Raw genomic sequence first — 19113 nt, 5'->3', positions numbered from 1 at the left:
TATACACACGAGGGGCTCCCCCTCCAAAATGCTCTCACGCCCTGCAGGGCCGTTGTCGGTTCTATATCCGGCGTATCTCGTAGTAGGGGTCCTAAGCTAGGCGTCTTGGGGCGATGGTAACATGGACACGGGGTTTTACCCAGCTTCGGGCTCTCTCGAAGAGATAATACCCTACATGCTGCTTTTGATTGTATTCATATGGGTGTAGTATAGAGTACATGTGTCTACCACGAGATTGTAGTAATGAATATGAGATTGTCTATTGACTAACCTGGCCTCGGTTTATATATGCACCGTAGGCCTAGGGTTTAGAGGAGTCCTTGTCTTGGGCGCCAAGTCTTGTGGAATCCTCCTTGTATGCGGCATGGGCTGTCCGAACTGGCCCAATAGTGAACCGCCACGGGGGTCCTCGGCCCGATCCAGCTGGTCGGGAGATGACGTGGTGAGTACCCCCTAGTCCAGGACACCGTCAGTAGCCCCCTGAACCGGTCTTCAAGTTGGGGACGCTCCTCGATTCTTTCGAACTGTTCTTCATCTTCGGTCGTCGGTCTTGAAAACTGGTTCCACAAATCTTCCCATCTTCGATCTTGAGGATCGCCGAGGTGAATACGAAGAGTTTACACGTCGGGTATCCGAGGAGCCCCTTTAAGTACTCGGCCTTTATCAATGCCTTGCAATTTTATACACCACACCTCGGGTTTGAAGTTGTTCCCATGCGGCGGTGTCCTCTTGCATCCGAGCTCCAACGCCGGACTGCATTCGAGGTATCTTTTGCAACCGAGCACCAACGCCGGACCGCTTCCGAGCTCCAACGCCGAAATGTATCCAAGCTCCAACGCCGGACTGTATCTGAAGAGTCTTGTTATAGCCAAGCTCCAATGCTGGACTGCATCCGAGCTCCAGCGCCTGACTGTATCCGAGCTCCAACGCCGGACTATGTCCAAGCTCCAACGCCGGACAGTATCCGAGCTCCAACGTCGGACTATATCCGAGGTGTCATAGATCACCTTGGTTCAAAAAAGTTGAAGGAGTTTAGCCAGGCTTAATGCTGGAAATGCCCTCTATGGAGCCAGCCACTTGCATCCGAGCTATATCCCGAAATGCTTTCGAGGTGGTTCAGCACCTCGGTCATGGGCTGATTGTTCCCGAGACACTGGTCGAGTGGCAACACCAGATTAGGGGATCGATGTGCCCCTTTGATATTAGCAAATGATAAGCCCGAAGCCCAGTAGCCCCCGAGCCTTAATGTGGGCACGGGTGGCCGAATTAAGGATCGATATCCAAAGTAAAATCACAAATTATGATTCTGTGTATCCAAGTACTCTACATCATTAATGCTTGGATCCGCATTGTACAAAACTTTGTTGACCAACCATCGGCTCCAATCTCCTCGGCCAGAAGCCGGGGAGTGTTTGTCCCACTTATAAATCCTTTATGAGGGCAAAGATTTACGGCAAACAAGGCAATCCGTTCATACGGTTTTATAAACAAAGGTACGCGGATAGATATGTTATATTACTTTTTAACGTAAGAAACATCTTCCAAAGAAAATAGTCCCGCTATCGGTTCCTTTTTTTGGGTTGTCATGCCAACCATGATCATGAAACCTCACCTCCGATCAATGCAGGAGAAAAATATTGAGGATTTAGTTCAGGGAAAGTTCCCAAACTCTAAGGTCTGAATGGACCAAAATTTTCACTTCCGTCGTTGCCGACCAATTATATCCTTTAAGATTGCTAGCTTTCGGCTTCACCCAGTCTGAGGTACTAACCCGGATGACCCGGTAGTAACAATCACAGAGGTGCTCCCTTTACCGCCTAGCCGAACAATCGGGAACGTAGGGGTAAGCACAGGAGCCAGGCAACCCAGCTTGGCCAAAATCTTAAGTCAAATTGATGCATATTTATGGCTTTATATCGATGATTACGGAAGGCAGCCCTCGTATATTAAATACAAACGCCGATGATATGTTTATTTTGACTCCGTTGCGACCGTTTATCAATTGAAAGTGGCCCATCGTCGGCTTCCACCCCCTCGTTGATGCTACGCAGGGTGTTTCCGCAATAACAAAACAACTCTTAGCCGACGTCTTGGTACCCGAAGGCGGTTGTGTTAGCGGAAACGAGGCAATCAGATATGCGGGCTTTATAACTTTCACTTAGTCATAGGAGCTTAAAGTTGGGAGGCCGGTTACTAGCCCCCGGTTAGTGTTCGGCGACAGCCGAGGTCAAGCTGTAAACACTTCGACCAATGTTATGAACGGCCCATTATTTAACATAGGGTGACCTCTATCGATCTTATAGTCATCAGATCGCTGACCAGTTTACGCTTATTGTGCCAGTCAGTTTTCGGCTTTCTCCACTGAGGTGCTTAACCATTCGAGCTGGAAGCACAATCGCAATGGCTCTCCCTTTGTGCACCTAGCCGAACAAAGCGGAACATAGGAGGCAAGCACAGGAGCCGGGCAACCCAACTACTGACCGAAGACACAATTCAAAACCGATGCAGATATAGCAATATACGAGAATGTTTTTGCCGAATCTCGAAAGGTGTCCGGCGTTGCACTGCGAGACTTATGCTGGAAACACACAAATAGTTTAAAAGTGCCATAGGCTTGGAAAACCAAAAAACTTCAGTAAAAACTGGACGTCCGAACTAGATCAAATGTTCGGTGCCAAATCGAAAATTGGTCTTAAAAAAAGTGCATCTGTCGTGCTTTAACATGACACATCCTATCTCAAGACTTCAAGCGGGTCAGCCTAGAGCTTCAACCTCCTATCCCGAAGGCAGAGTACTTCTCGTTAGGCCAGTTTAGCAAACTAAACTCTAGCAGCTTTGAGAAAGAAATTAGGCTCCTCGGCTATTGACCACACACTCGCGTCGAAAAAAGAGTGATAGAAAAAGACTTTACAACGGCTAAGAAGAAGAACACTTATTATAAAACAGCTCATACTAATTTAAGAGACCCCAAGTGACCTGGGTAAAAGAGTTTTATGTATAATGATTGTATGTACCAAAGTACTTATATCATATTTGTGTTCACCCGAACTTTAAACGCGTCTTAACCGACCGTTGGCTTCTCCCTCTTCGGTCAAGGGCCGAAAAGTGTTATGTACTCCACCTGTCGAGAATATCGACGGTGTTTCCGATAACCAGGCAATCAGGCCATAAGGCTGTAACAGACCAAGCGCGCTCAGGGAACATATGCTATATTACCGACGAAGTGTAAGAACCATCTTCGAAGAAAATAGTACCCCCACCGATACCTTTCTTCGGTTGCTCATTGTTACTATGAGACTTGTGCAATAGATTTTTTGTACTCATGAGTTCCGTTGTGTGCCGACCATGATTGAAAACAATAAGAGCGCTAGCTTTCGGCTTCCACTAGTAGAAAAGGGGGCTTTTGGCCCGGTTGGTAAGACCCTTTAGTCCCGGTTTTTGAACCGGGACTAAAGGGTCGTTACTACTGCCTCCCCCCTTTAGTCCCGGTTCTTACACGAACCGGGACTAAAGGCCGCGGCCACGTGGAGCTCCACCTTTAGTCCCGGTTGGTAACACCAACCGGGACTAAAGGAAATTTTATGATATTTTTTTTGAAATTATTTTTTGTAATTTAAAAAAAATCTAATTTTTTTTTTTGATTTTCAAATTTCTGAATTATTTTAACCTCTAATCTCTAATCACCACCCCTCATCACTGTTCAATTTATCCTCTAATCTCTAATCACCCCTCATCATTCCAAATCATCTAACTTCCCGGACGGTCACCCATCCTCTCACTACTCCAGCCAGAGCACGCTTAACTTCTGGGTTCTGTTCTCCCTCGTTTCCAAGTCTGCACTTGTTGTTTTCCTGACAATAGTAAGATGTCACTCCTATTAACCCTCAGGAATTTAGCTTGAGCATGAAGTGACACATTTCACTGTTTGAGTTTGAAACTATTGTTTTAAAAAAAAATATTTAGTAACACTAATATTTCTTGAATAATTAGTTTGACCATTGTTTGACCAGATTTGACCAAAATTCAAAAAAACTGAAATAATTATTTAGTAACACTAATATTCTAGAATAATTAGTTTGACCATTGTTTGACCACAGTTTGACCAGATTTTTTCCAAAAAAAAATTGAAACTATATTTTTTTCTGTTACTAGTGGCGCACCTAGCAAATGGTGCGCCACTAGTAAGTTTGCAATTTTTTCGATTTTTTCCACTCTAGATCTTAAAAGCCCCGTAACTTTTTTTCTGTTAGGTTTTTGAGGATTTTGAAAATGTTTAACGGGTTCCCCCAGTTAAATTCGGATGTAACTTTTCGAGTAGATGATTTTTCATATAAAAAACTTTTTAATCCGAGTTCGTATGCAACAGTTAGGCAAATAAAGTCGAAATTCATATTTGTAAATTTTCCCAACAACTAGACCACATATCACATGGGAAACTTATTTTATTTTATTTTTTTGACATTTCCATCATTTTCTTTTGTTTTTTCTAAAACTGAAAAGGCGGGCCAGGGGGGGGGGGGGGGGGTAGAGTTTGAAAATGGGACCTTTAGTACCGGTTCGTGCCATGAACCGGTACTAATGCCTCAAAGCCCATTAGTACCGGTTGGTGGCACCAACCGGGACTAAAGGTCTAATGGGCATCGCACCCTTTAGTCCCGGTTCGTGGCACCAACCGGGACTAAAGGGCCCAGGTGAACCGGGACTAATGCCGTAGTCGCACGAACCGGGACCAATGCTCACATTAGTCCCGGTTCGTGACTGAACTGGGACTAATGTGAATACTGCCCTGTGACCAAAGCCCTGTTTTCTACTAGTGTTCACCCAGTCTGAGGCCCGAGCTCGGATGACACGATCGTGACAATCGCAGAGGTGCTCCCTTTACTCCCTAGCCGAACAATCGGGAACGTAGGGGTAAACACAGGAGCAAGGCAACCCAGCTTACGGAACACTTAAGTCAATATGGTGCATATTGTGGTGTAATACACAAACAAGGAACGAAGCCATACAAGTATAATCATATGCAAGAGGAAAGGCTTCATAAAGGAAGCCCCCAGGTAAACGGGGTATTTGAATTTGTGTGTCACAAACAAAGTTTTGACAAGGAAGTTTTTCACCAACAACTTTTTTCCAGAAAAGTATAATGCTTGGTCGAACCGAACAAAATTTAAAACTGAAAGTTTTTGAGCATGAAAGCGACTTAGCTGGTTAATGTGCTCGGTGTTGATGACGCGGTCCGAGCTTGATGCGGGACAAGGTCCCAGCCCCCGAGCCGGTCCCGAGGTGGCGGAGCGAAGAGCTCGACACTCTGAAGTGGCGACGTAGCACGGCCAATGTGGCGAGGTGGAACCCCCAGTCCGACCGAGGCGACGGAGCAGCCCGGCAGTATGATGCCAAAGTCCCCGGCGTGGGTTAATGAAGTGATGACAAAGCCCCGGTCCAGCCGAGGTGACGTGGTACGTTGATACGCTGAGGTGACAGCGCTGCTGGACCCGGATCATTTATCTGTGCACGGAAAATAGTGCAAGCCGGAGATAATAGTAATAATAATAATTAAAAAATGTTGCATAATTAATAATTTATGCAAAGTGAGTAATAAAAGAAATATGGCATGTGTACCGAACACTCGATGAGGTAGAGCTCTCTCAACGATGCCAAAGTCCCCGAGGCAACCGAGCCTGCCGGTATGGCAATTTTGACCAATAAGGTGATCACGCGAGCCGATTTATGCCGATTGGGACGACGATGTCGGTTTGCCGAACTGACCGCGTGATGCAGTCGAATTTACCTACACAGGAAATGGTGCAGTCCAAAAATAATAATATAAATATACAAAAAATTCTCGCATATTTAAAATACACAAAGTAAATTGTTAAAAAGATGTAGCCTGGCGGAAGGACGATGTTGGCACGCCCTGATGACAGTCACGCTGAACCCGGTCGTCGATGAGTACTGGGGTGGAAGGACGATGTTGGCACGCCCTGATGACAGTCACGCTGAACCCGGCCGTCGATGAGTACTGGGGTCAGCGGTTTTTCCTTGTACCAAGTTGTACGTGCAGAACAGGCCGCATCAATCAAACCTTCAAATCTTGAAACGATTAGCACGCTTAATGAAAAGTAGGTATACTTCTCGTATGTTGGGGATGCAATTCACTAGCACTAATACGTGAGCAGTGCATAAATGACAGATTTTAGCAAAAAGCATAGATGACCTCCTTAATTAGATAATAAAGAAAACAAAGAAGGATTGGGTCTCCCTGTATGCCGCCGAGCGATCCGAATTCAGCCCGTGTCTGCTGCTCTAGCTTGATGCTGCGCATGCATGTTCGGCTGGAACGCAGCTGTTCAGGATCTCCACAATGTGCGGCACGTCCTCAGAAGTCACGTCAGCTGCTAGTCCGTCGAAGTGGACTTCAGATCCGATGTGTAACCAGGCGGCACACACGGTCAACGCCGCTGAAATTTTGAAAGAGATGATTTAGGTGGAACAGATCTAATTGAAAAAATATCACCTGATTATCCCATCGATCCGCGACAAACACCCAGCAAGCTCTCAATGAAAGCACCAATGTCGGTTCTATATCCGGCGTATCTCGTAGTAGGGGTCCTAAGCTAGGCGTCTTGGAGCGATGGTAACATGGACACGGGGTTTTACCCAGCTTCGGGCTCTCTCGAAGAGATAATACCCTACATGCTGCTTTTGATTGTATTCATATGGGTGTAGTACAGAGTACATGTGTCTACCACGAGATTGTAGTAATGAATATGAGATTGTCTATTGACTAGCCTGGCCTCGGTTTATATATGCACCATAGGCCTAGGGTTTAGAGGAGTCCTTGTCTTGGGCGCCAAGTCTTGTGGAATCCTTCTTGTATGCGGCATGGGCTGTCCGAACTGGCCCAATAGTGAACCGCCACGGGGTTCCTCGGCCCGATCCAGCTGGTCGGGAGATGACCTAGTGAGTACCCCCTAGTCCAGGACACCGTCAGCCGTGTCCAAGCCTTTGCGTGCAGGTTCAAAATGGAGGAGCGCGGGCTTAATTGGACATGTCGCGTGCAACATCGTCTGGATCGCTCTCGTACACGCTACTGGCGCTGTCACTGGTGTCGTCTTCACCGTCATCAACCGCGCCGCCTTAGTCCTCTATGACTACCACCGCGTCGTCCTCGGCGGCAAAGGCCCTGACCAGAGCATCCACGTTATCGTCCACCCAGCACGCCAGGTTGTCCCGGATGGCCCCGGGCACTAGGGCGATGGCCGCGTCAAAGTCGAAGTGGGGATCGATGTTCTGGAGATGACTAAAGACGCCGGAGAACACGCGCCCGAGGAGGCCTCGGCTCTTTTCTTCAACAAGCTCGCGAGCCCTCACCGCCTGGTCCTCCAGGCGCATCACGACGTCGGTGAAGAAGCGGAGATGGCTAGCATAGTCTTCCGCGATGGGATGAGGAGCGCGCTCTTCGCAGATGGCGCCCAGCGCCCGGTTGGCCCTCACCCTGAGGGCCTGGAGCATGGGGGCAAGCTCGCGCAGCAGTGTGTGCCTGCGACACGCCTCCTCCCTGTTCTGCCGTGCGAGGGACGCGGCGTCATCGATCTGCCGCTGGAGCAAGAGCAGATCAGCGCGGGCTTCAGCCAAGTCGGTCTGGGCAGAGGCCTGGGCCGCCGCAGCAGTCTTCTCGCGTCGCTCCACCTTGTCCAGCCTCGACCTGAGGACGGTGGTCCTGCCCTCGGCTTCAGCCTCCTGGAACTTCAACTTCAGGTCGTACTCATTGGCAAGATCCGCCCGAGCCTTCGCTACCCTCCGGGCGACCTCCTCCTGGATCTTGGCTTCGCGGGTGGAGATGGCATCTTCAGCTAAGGCCACATGGTGCTCCCTCGTCTCCAGCCGCTCATGCTCCAGGCTGCGCTCCAGGGCCTCCAGCGCCAGTGCCTCCTCACGCTTCAGGATCTCCTTCTCTTCGGAAGGCGCACCCCTCATCGATGCCAAGACGGTCATGCGCGCCTCGACCTGCTGCTCCAGGGCAGCATTCAAGGCCAGAAGCTCGCGTTCTCGCTCCTCGGCGCACTCACAACGGTGGTCGGCCTTCTTTGCCTCCTCCAAGGCTCGAGCGCTGGCCTCGCGGGAGGCCGCAAGGGCCACTGCTGCTTTCGCCTTCTCACGCTCGTGCTGAAGCTGCCCAAGGTTGATGGCGACCTTCAACTGGCGCCACTCATGGGCCAGGCGGAGATCCTCCATCTCGAGGCGGGCGTCGACCGCCACGAGCTCTCTTCCAAGGCGGCTCAGCGCACCCATCGCCTCCTGCAAAAGCTCATGGCGCACGACACCGCGTCTTCGAGCAAGCTGCAGCGTGCGGCCCAGTCCGCCCTCCGCGTCAAGGGTTGCTGTGGAAGCTCGAGCTGGCCCGCTTGCCCCCGGCAGGAAGCTCGAGGTCGGCGCCTCCTCTGTCACCTTGCGGGCCTCGGCAAAGGTGCTTGGTGACGCGGCCTCTCCACCTGAAGACGGAGCCGGTGCCGGGGTCGCCCAGCCACCGGTGATGACCAGCGGAGGAGTCCTTGGCACGCCAGCGACGTCCTAGGCCGGGGCACGAAGAAGTGACCTTAGGAAGGTCGGATCAAGGTCCAGGGTCGGCGCGTCCGCCTCCGGAGCAGGCTCCGGACCTCGCGCAGCGGTCCGGTAAGCAGAACTCAAGACCAAGCGCAAGTCGGCGGCCAGCGGGGGCCGCACCTCAGGATGTCTCTTCGCTCCGGTCGAGGGGATCCTGAAGAGCTTGGGTCAGAAAAGGATGCAGCATTCAGGAAATCACTCGGAAGAGGTACTTACTCGTCTTTGGCAATGTATCTCCTCTACTTCAACGGCGGGCGGGCGCCACCATTGTAGCCTTGAGGCACCTTCCTCTTGCGGAGAGCTTCGAAGTTCAGGCGAAGTCGGCTGAAACCCTGGGCGCAATCACCGTCGCCTGGGGCCGTTGGCGGGGCTCCCGAGGGGATGACCTCAGGAGCGTCGGGCTGCGTCGCCCCCTCAGCCTCCGCCTTGGGGGCTCCCCTCTCGGGAGCTTCGGACCGCGTCGGCCCTCCGGCCGCCTCCTCAGGACTGTTCGCCCGAGCCACAGGGGTTGTCGCCTCGGGAGCGGCAACCAACATCGCCTCTTCGGCAGTCTTCTCGCTGGTGTTCGGCGACGCTCGCCTCCCTGCACCCGCCACCGGGGAGGGCGCCGAGGAGACAGCGGGCAGGGGAACCACAAGGACGGGGCTCTCGCGGGGCCCTTCAAGGCCGACCGGGCGCAATCCCCACTCATCGAAAGAAGGCATCTGCCTCACGAACTCCACCCTGTTCGAGCAGCAGTACAAGAGGCAGCCCTCCTCCGGCAAATTGGGCGGCGCGTCGCCTGTTAGGAGCTCGAGCACTATATGCCGCGCCTCGGGAGGAAGAGCAGACGCATGAAGCCTCATGGGGTCCTTGCAGCCTGAAAAAGCCCACATCAGCCGGGAGTGACGCTGAAGCGCAGCAATGCGGCACCGGACGAATTCCTTCACCACCATGGGCGTCGTCACCCCAAGGTCCTTCACCTGGCCAGCCGGCATCAGACTTAGGCGAGCTGCCGATCAACGAGCTTCGCGTGCCTCCAGCCAGAGCTCGGGACGGCCAGAGCCCGTGGAAGCAGCAGCAGAGGGTTGAGCACGCCGGCGTCCACAAATACCCACCGCTTCTAAAATCCATCCACGATAGGTGAGAGCTCGAAGTCGATCCCCGAACTGGCCGTCGCCGCAACGGCCTGGAAGGACACACACCCCGAGCGCCGGAGGGCGTTCGTCAGATGCAGCGAGAAGAAATGGCGGAGCAAGGCCACGGAAGGGGCAATGCCCACCATGGCCTCGCAGACGAAGACGAAGACGGCGAGGAGGATGATGGCTTGGGGGTCCAGGTGAAGCGCACTGACTTGGTAATGCAAGAGCACGTCGTTGAAGAAACCAGAGAAGGGGGCAATCAGGTCGGACCAGAGGGCGTGAAGATGGATGGGGATCTCGGTGGCCGTCCTATCGACCGCGGCGCGGGAAGCGGGCCAAGCCACCATCGCCCCCCACTCATTGGAATCGGAGGTGAGCGCTGGGCGAACCTTGCCCATCCCCTCCTGGTTGAGCACCACCGACCGCTCGACGGCGGGCTCGAAGACCAGAGGTGCTGGGGCTGAGGTACGGGACTTCTTCTTTCCCTTCTTCTTCTGGCTCGGCGCCATGGCGGCGGGGAAGATTTGCGCCGGGACGAGCCGGGGCAGGAAACTGCTGTTTTTCGGAGGGTAGAAGAACTGTGGGAGCGCACTGCCAGCAATGGAGGCAAAGCTGTGTTGACAACGGCGGCCGCCTAGCCTGGCAGATATCAAGGCTGCGTGGGGAAGCGGAGGCGCCCACGTCCAATCAGTCGCCACTCGTCTACCAAGGCTACAGGCGGTTGGGGCCCGCGGCACTCCGCACTTGCCCTTTGGCTTCGCATCGAAGCCAAGTTCGAGAGCGCCTTGGGCCCGGGGGCTACTGTCGGTGTCCTGGGAATGGGGGTACCCAGACTTGCCTGCCTGCGGACCATGACGTGGCTCCACCAACGGCCTGGTACGGCCCAACATTGACAACAACAACTCAAGACCCTCGCGAGGGGCCAAGCCTCGCGAGGCGGATGACACCAAGACCTCCCTGTGGGCGGCCTCGCTAGGATGGCTCCCGAGGAGCGGAGATATCTATGCAGGGGGCACCTCGCGAGGTTCGCGTGACGTGAGCCATGACGACTAAGGCCAGGCGGGCGCCAGCGGGCGCAGTGTACCAGTTTCCCCTTTGGTGCCAAGGGGGCAAGCGCAGGCGCAGAGTCCCGAGGCATCAGGCAAAGGTTTCCATATCGGTGCAACAAGACCAAGACCAGCCGGACGGCAGGACGGAGGTCATCGTGGAGCCCAGGGCAGCGTCACCACCAGAGCCTTTGGCAGGCGAAGACTACTTTTGTCAGGATAGCTTGTACTAGTTGTCTCCCTTCAAACTTGGCCGTTGTGGGATCCCTCCCCGCCTAACATTTGGGAAGAGGACCAAGGCCTCTATAAATAGGACTAGCCACCACTATAGACGGGGAGACGGGTTCGAACCTTCACCAGCTCATCGATCCCAAGAAAACCTCTCCTCCTGATGCTGTTCGTCCACTGTACTAGTTCATCCTCAGCCCTCAAGAGGCAATCCACCACCACACACTAGAGTAGGGTATTACACCACAACGGTGGCCCGAACCAGTATAAACCCCCGTGTCCATTGTTCTTTGAGTTCATCGAGCTAGGCCGTGGATCGTGAGCGAGCGAACCAGGGAGAGAGAGTTCTTCGTGCGCACCCCAGAGTTCGAACCTTAAGGGTTTGCCGGAACCCGAAATCCAACATTCTCTATGAAATTTTTGTAGATCCATAGTGTCATTATCCAACAACAAATGTCATACTTGGGCCACCAACCCAAGATGGAGCTTCAAGCCAACTTAAGTAAGAGGTTACCGAGATGCGTTGATGATGTCTGATCTAGCTAATGAGGGATATATCATGGGATTTTTGTAGGGAGAAAATGTCCTAAAGATCGTTGTCGAATCCAATTAGTCAATTAAGATTGACACCACCAATGGCTCGATTCACCCTTTCTATCGGCCTACTTTAGCATAGATGTGCACTATTTGGCTTCCGACGCGACCAGAATAATCAACGTGACACCAGCCTACTATGAGAAAGCCATCATGCCGAGTTTATTTTCCAGGCATCCCTTGTGGCATATCATGCCATTTCCTTCGCCCATGAGTTGATATCACCCAAATGCATCTTATCCCGAAGCACAAGGAACCACATCAGAAGGCATGGTTCACACGATAAAATATCATTTTGAGCCCGTCACCCATGTTAGGCACATTTGAAGAAGGAAAGGCGTTGAGAACCTCCGCCATCGTTAGTAGTAGACTTCCAACCTTTAGGTTTTCGACAACATGGAAGTGCAAAATTCACTACTTAGATAATCAAAAAACTAAATGCCTAAAAATATCTATTATTTTGTGGGAATACTTAAATATATATATTTTTATGGCTTCCTAGTACATTTCTACGGCTTGCAACTTAATCTCTATTCTTGGTCTAAATAAAGTTATATTCTCACACATTATGCGACATGAATATATCCATATTGCTGGTACATTATATTATATTCTCACACATTATATTATCACACATTCTTGGTACAACTTGGAAAAGCACTAGCCCCGTCGTCCTGCTCCCAGTTGAGTTCACGACCTACACACCAAGGCCATGCCCCGCTTCTCCTCCACCACGCCAATGTCGCCACCCCGCCTCCTCCTCCGACTCCGCGCCCGCCACTCCTCCTCCACCTCTCATCCCTCACGCATCTGGGATCCCCACGCCGCCTTCGCCGCCGCGACGCAGCGGGCGCGCTCTGGCACGCTCACCACGGAGGACGCACACCACCTGTTCGACGAATTGCTGCGGCAGGGCAATCCTGTCCAGGAGCGTCCCTTGACTAACTTTCTGGCTGCCCTCGCCCGCGCGCCCGCGTCCGCATCCTGCAGCGATGGTCCCGCCCTGGCCGTAGCCCTCTTCGGTCGTTTGTCCCGAGGCGCCGGACGACACGTGGCGCAGCCAAATGTCTTCACCTATGGCGTCCTCATGGACTGCTGCTGCCGCGCACACCGCCTGGATCTGGCGCTCGCCTTCTTCGGCCGTCTCCTCAAGACGGGCCTGGAGGCAGACCAAGTCGTCTTCAGCACCCTCCTGAAGGGCCTTTGCCACGCAAAGCGGGCGGATGAGGCTCTGGACGTGCTGCTTCACAGGATGACTGAGCTGGGCTGCACCCCCAACGTGGTGGCGTATAACACCATAATCCATGGCTTCTTCAAGGAAGGTCAAGTAAGCAAGGCATGCAATCTGTTCCATGAAATGGCGCAGCAGGGCGTTAAGCCTAATGTGGTGACATATAACTCGGTTATTGATGCGCTGTGCAAGGCCAAAGCAATGGACAAGGCAGAGTATTTCCTTTGTCAGATGGTTGATAATGGTGCCGTACCTAATAATGTGACATATAATAGCCTCATCCATGGATATTCCTCTTCAGGCCATTCAAAGGAGGCGGTCAGGGTGCTGAAAGAGATGACAAGTAAGGGTATCATACCAGATGTTTTTACTTGCAACTCGCTCATGGCCTCCCTTTGCAAGAATGGAAGAAGCAAAGAAGCTGCAGAAATATTTGATTCAATGTCCATGAAGGGCCTGAAACCTAACACCGTTTCATATGCTATTCGCCTTCATGGGTATGCCACCGAAGGATGCTTAGTTGATATGATTAATCTCTTCAATTCAATGGAAAGAGACTGTATTCTACCTGACTGTCAGATCTTCAATATACTGATTAATGCATATGCTAAATCTGGGAAGCTTGATAAGGCTATGCTTATCTTCAAAAAAATGCAGAAACAAGGAGTGAGTCCAAATGCAGTCACATATTCAACCGTAATAGATGCATTTTGTAAAAAGGGTCGGTTGGACGATGCTGTGATAAAGTTTAATCAGATGATTGATACAGGAGTACGACCGGACACGGCTGTTTATCGTCCTCTAATCCAGGGTTTTTGTACACATGGCGATTTGGTGAAAGCAAAGGAATATGTTACTGAAATGATGAAGAAAGGTATGCTTCCTCCTGATATTATGTTCTTCAGTTCAATAATGCAGAACCTATGCACGGAAGGAAGGGTAATAGAAGCACGGAATATCCTCGACTTGATGGTGCACATAGGTATGAGGCCGGATGTTCCCATCTTTAATTTACTGATAGGTGGATACTGCCTAGTCTGCAAGATGAAGAATGCAACAAAAATGTTTGATGATATGGTGTCGTATGGTTTGGAACCTTCTAATATTACGTATGGTATTCTTATTAATGGCTATTGCAAAAACAGAAGGATTGATGACGGGCTGATTCTGTTTAAAGAAATGTTGCGCAAGGGACTTAAACCTACAACTTTTAATTATAACGTCATCTTGGATGGATTATTTCTGGCTGGACGAACTGTTGCCGCAAAGGAAAAGTTTAATGAGATGGTTGAATCTGGAGTAAGTATGTGCATCAGTACTTACTCTATAGTTCTTTGTGGACTTTGTAGAAATAATTGTAGCGGCGAAGCCATCACGCTATTCCAGAAATTAAGCGCAATGGATGTGAAATTCAATATTAGAATTGTCAATATCATGATTGATGCCTTCTTCAGGGTTCAGCGAAAGCAAGAAGCTAAGGATTTGTTTGCTGCAATAACAGCCAATGGGTTGGTTGCTAATGTTTTTACCTACAGCCTAATGATGACAAATCTTATAAAAGAAGGGTCAGTGGAAGAGGCTGACACACTCTTTTTATCGATGGAGATGAGCGGCTGTACTTCGAACTCGTGGATGTTAAATCTTATTATCAGAAGGTTGCTGGAAAAAGGAGAGATAGTCAAGGCTGGATGTTATATGTCTAAAGTTGATGCGAAGAGCTACTCACTTGAAGCTAAAACTGTTTCGTTCCTGATCTCTCTCTTTTCAGGGAAAGGGAAATACAGAGAACACATAAGATTGCTACCTACAAAGTATCAGTTTCTCGAAGAAGCAGCCACAGTTGAATGGTTTGCTACATGATATCTGGACGTAACTCCTAGAAGCTAAACTTGAGTTGTTACTTGCCATAGGTTCTCCTGCTTTTGCAACAAATGCCTTTCATATGTGTAAATAGAAAGTCAGCTTATAAGAAGCTGTCAGGATGGCAGAGAGAGAACAAATCAAACGCACTCCAAAACAAAAGAGAAACCTCGCCAAACTGAATCCAAACTCAAACAGATGCATCATCAAAAGTCCGAAGCTGTACTGTTTGCTAGCCAAACTCCTACGGGAGATTGTCAGGCGGCCGGGCATGAAGTGGCAGGCGTCTATGCGCCTTCGCTGCTGCCAGCATCCATGGCTTAGCATCACACGGAATCGAGTCAACCAATTCCCAGCGAGTTTGGGCGCCTCCATTGAAGATGCAACCGTTTCTAGCCGCCAAATACGCCTAAGTGTCAGAGTAATCAGCGAGCATGCCCCTTTTGTCTGGTTCGAGAAGAATTTGAAGAAGCTAACAGCAACAGGAGCTTGACCGGTTTGTTCTCATCAAAGCCAGTTTAAGGTTAGTTAATTATAACATGGTAATAAAGAGGTGTTTTGTTGACTGTTGAGGTGTAATATGTTATATGCCAAGCTCTTGATGATTAGGGTGACCTGTGAAGCATGCAAAAGTCTGAATCATATGTGCTTGTTAGTTATTTTGGCAACTTTTTAGTCTTTTTTCCATGTACAGATTTTATGGATCCATTTTAAGTAGTATGTACATTCTGGCATTAAATATGAGGTGTAGAGGTTTACTTAAGGACCGGTCTGCAATTTTATTTTTTTTTGATCGAGGCAGCACCACGTTGAGTTTAACCCTGTAACTTGGCTCACCTCGTGCTAGTGTTATCGCCGGAAATTGTATTATCACTGGCCTCAGCGTTTTTTTACATTGAATTAAACATACTCTGTTGTTGCAGAAACTGACTCCAAACAGTGTTCACAGTTAATATGGCTTTGTCGGTAATTTTCATTGACTGTCAACATGTTCCTTTTTTGAAAAGTAGGCTGGCCAATTGTCGTTCAGTACTCTGTATATAATGATGGTAAGACTGACAAGGATATGACGGATGGATTTGAGCTTCTTTGCCATAGTTCAAAGTGTGCAGTCTGGGTTATGCTTTATATTATGTTCTTTTTGGCTCTAGTAGTATGAACAGGAAGCAGGCAGGAACGAACTGATATGTGGTACTATATTTTGTTATGGAATCTAGTTGTTGTTGTTATTATCATTATTATTATCGTCATCATAATCATTATCCCTTTTCTCCAAGAAAAAGTGTGCCCTAAATTATAGATCGGTTCATTCATCTCGCCTCTTTTTTTAGGGGCCATAGTCTGATGGATTTTGAAGAGCTTCTCCATGGTTTTCTCTTCTGTTCCTTGGTGCAGGGCCTGGTGGAATTATGCTGAACTGTAACATTTTGGTACTACAGAAAAGTTCTTCGTAAGTTGGTCGCTTTGGGGGCACATTACATGTTTGAGGTACTCTAATTTTTCCTTGGCATGTCTAGACCTTGAATATGGTTTGTATTAATGCACTGTTATTATTCAAATTACAGATATCTAATTTTGTGGAAGTTTATTTTCTGACTCCCTAGATATCCTGTTTTAGTTGTACTATTAAAGGAAAAGGACTAGCTTATATTTCACCCATGACTTTCTTTTTGGAATCAGCTGTAGCGTTTTATAATAAATTATGTACGATGAAAAATGTTAACAATAAACCACACCAGCTCAAATTGTTTGCGATGCTGAATCTTAACTGATGTGAGGTCATATTGTTCTTGATCTTTTAAAACTGTACCTTGTGAATAATTTGGCATGTCTACCACATTACCTGGTTAATGCCCTGCTGAGTTTAGTTTCATAATGCATGGACTGTGTTTTATCATGTTAATTAAACCTGTCAATTTCCTCAACTTTTATTTGGTATCTTCAGCTAATGCCATATGACCATTCAGATGAACTTCTCTGTGGAGAAAAATTAGGTGGCCTGTCCATTTGCCCCTATGTCTTCTTATGTCTGCGATTGTTGAACTGTAGCTTTGCGCGGGCCACTCCTCCAACAATTACGGCCTTGTGAGTTCTAATGAATAGCCCCCCTACATTTATTTGCAGTCAAATTCTTGTAGAGTTGCCCCAGAAAATGAAGATAGAAAAGAAACAAGTGTACAGTTGAATGTATGACGATTGTTTCGTCTTCCTTTCAGAAACCACTCATCCAGTGAACTGGCTGTTAAAATCGATGCTTCTTTTGGTGAGCTGATATTGCACGTGTCTGAGTAGTTGATCACTGGATTAGTAGTCAGTCATTGAATTAGTTTTGCTCGCATATTTGAACATGTATGGTCATCGACCACTCAATGCTCAGTCCGTCCCGTTAAACTTCAGTAACAAATTACCCCAGAAAGATCATAATACTGGCCTGACTAATTCAAGTAAACATGGTAAGTATTCTCATATCTCTGTTTTTGAGTTTCAGCTCACACCTTTGGACAATCTTATTCTGGAGCCGTTGGCACCGATGCAGTCAGAAAGATGGTGGACCTTGACATAGGGGTTCTGAAGTGCAATAAGACAAGGTCTCCAGAAGATATAGTACTCGTAATTGATATGACTGATGGATATTCAGGAGCTTTCTTTTATGTAAAGGGCAGGTGTACTACCAATTCATTCTAGTGGAGAAAGACTTGGTACTAGCATTATTTGCACGCTCAAAGGTCGACAGACGAAACCAGTTAAAATAATACTCCTACCTCCATTCCAAAATATAAGTAGCCTACCAAGACGTCTTGAATTTTGGAATGGAGGTAATATATCAAAGGATCATCACTCCTAATGGTTGGCAGCTGATCACTGATTAGGGTGGAGTCGTCGATTGATAAACTGGCGCATGCTTTACTGTATTGCAGTGATGTCAAATACCACAGTTCTCTGTGATGCAACTTAAACTGAACACTCACCTGTTCCTTCTTAACTCTGTCATGTACTGTAGAAGAGTAGCTGTGTGATGTCATGGCCCTTGATTTTATTTTGGATGCCTACATGCAGACTGCTTAAGTTGCAGTAGCAGTCCTAACTGCACGAGATATGTGTCCTATTTTTATAGAAGTGATGTGGGTCAATCGACTTGTGAGTGCAAACTTACTCTTGTGTGACCTGTTGGATCTTTACCGCACAGCTATGAACATATACTTCCTCTGTTCCAAAATATAAGGTGTATTTGTTTTTTCCAAAAAAAAGTGCAAATTTGACCAAGTTTTTAGAAAAAAAAAAAAATCAATATCTACAGTAGCGAATTTGTATCATTAGATCCATCATGAAAAGTATTTTCATATTTTATATTTGCACTAGCCCAAATACCCGTGTGTTGCAACGGGACAGAATTTTAAGGTGTATGTTATGACCGGGCAGACTTATGCCTGTAGGAGGCCCACTGGGCAGGTTTAGTTAGGGGCTTAGCCCACAAGTTATCTATTTTATTTTCGATCTCGGTTATATATACTAGTTGTAAGACTCTATGACAATTAAGCAATAAGAATAAATCTATTGCCCGGCTCCTAGAGGAGCCAGACCCTAACCCTAGCCGCCTCCAGCTCCTTGCGCTGCCGCCTCCTCCCTCGCGCACGACGGCGCCCTGCCGCCGGCGACAGCGAACAACACCACGCCCATCCCCCTCCTTCCCCTACAACCTACGCCCTAGACCGGTAGGGTCCTAGCTCCTACTAATTTGGTATCAGATAGCTTGGGTCCGATCATGTCTGCTCCACCACCCACCCCGCCACTGCCCACCTCGCCGTTGTCCACCACCGCCGCCCTCTCCACTGCGCCGCTGGCGCTTCCCGCCGCCGAGGTTGACAACTCCACCGGCGCCGCTCGGCTCCTCCGTGGGGGCCTCCACCAGCCAGTCGCTACCCGTCACCACGCCACCTGCCGCCGTCTACTCCCCGGCGGAGATCACCGGGGTCCTTAATGACCTCCTCACCGCCGTCCAGGGCATCCGCCTCTACCTGGCCGAGCCTTACGGGCAGCCGCCGGCCGCCGCGACCGGGCCAGCCGCCCTGCCCTAGTACGCGGCCACCACGGCACCGATCGGGCCTCTACACCATCACTGGCCCGGTCAGCCGCCCCCTACTAGCCGCAGTGGCCGGCCCCGGCGATCACCGCGCCTCCGACGCCTCCCGGGTCCGGGTAGCCGCCGCCCCAGCTGCCGGCCCCACCGCCGCCCGCTGCCCTCCCTCAATGGCCCCAGTGGCCGGCCCCGGCCCTCGCTGCGCCCCCCACGCCACCCGGGTCTGTGCCGCCGCAGCCGCAGCTGCCGGCCCCGTCACCGCCCAGCACGGGGCCTGGGTCACCCACGCAGGGAGGCGTACCAATCCAGCAAATGCGCTTCCCGCCGTCGCCGTCCCCAATACCGGCCTGGCTG

At 49.8% G+C, this 19113-nt stretch overlaps 1 protein-coding gene across 4 annotated transcripts; it reads left to right on the top strand.

The window, feature by feature from the left end:
- The first annotated feature begins 12227 nt into the window (after positions 1 to 12227).
- LOC109742482 (uncharacterized) lies at positions 12228 to 17830 on the top strand. 4 transcript variants are annotated; one of them, XM_040404703.1, is made up of 4 exons: positions 12228 to 15204; positions 16077 to 16169; positions 16649 to 16766; positions 17170 to 17830. In XM_040404703.1, the coding sequence occupies exon 1, from the start codon at positions 12303 to 12305 to the stop codon at positions 14679 to 14681; it is 2379 nt and encodes a 792-aa protein (XP_040260637.1). In that variant the 5' UTR covers positions 12228 to 12302; the 3' UTR covers positions 14682 to 15204; positions 16077 to 16169; positions 16649 to 16766; positions 17170 to 17830. The 4 variants fall into 4 exon arrangements, with proteins under 4 accessions (XP_040260637.1, XP_020157157.1, XP_040260603.1 ...); XM_020301568.2 differs by having other exon boundaries at positions 16013 to 16169; XM_040404669.1 differs by having other exon boundaries at positions 12228 to 16169.
- The last annotated feature ends 1283 nt before the right edge of the window (positions 17831 to 19113 follow it).

Source organism: Aegilops tauschii, chromosome 1 (assembly GCF_002575655.3).
Source record: "Aegilops tauschii subsp. strangulata cultivar AL8/78 chromosome 1, Aet v6.0, whole genome shotgun sequence".
NCBI classification, from domain to species: domain Eukaryota; kingdom Viridiplantae; phylum Streptophyta; class Magnoliopsida; order Poales; family Poaceae; genus Aegilops; species Aegilops tauschii.
The sequence above is the reverse complement of the archived record's forward strand: the minus strand, read 5'-3'. Positions and strand labels throughout refer to the sequence as shown.

Coding starts and splice junctions, on each gene's coding strand:
- LOC109742482 (XM_040404703.1), top strand. CDS start 12,303: ATGCCCCGCTTCTCCTCCACCACGCCAATGTCGCCACCCCGCCTCCTC.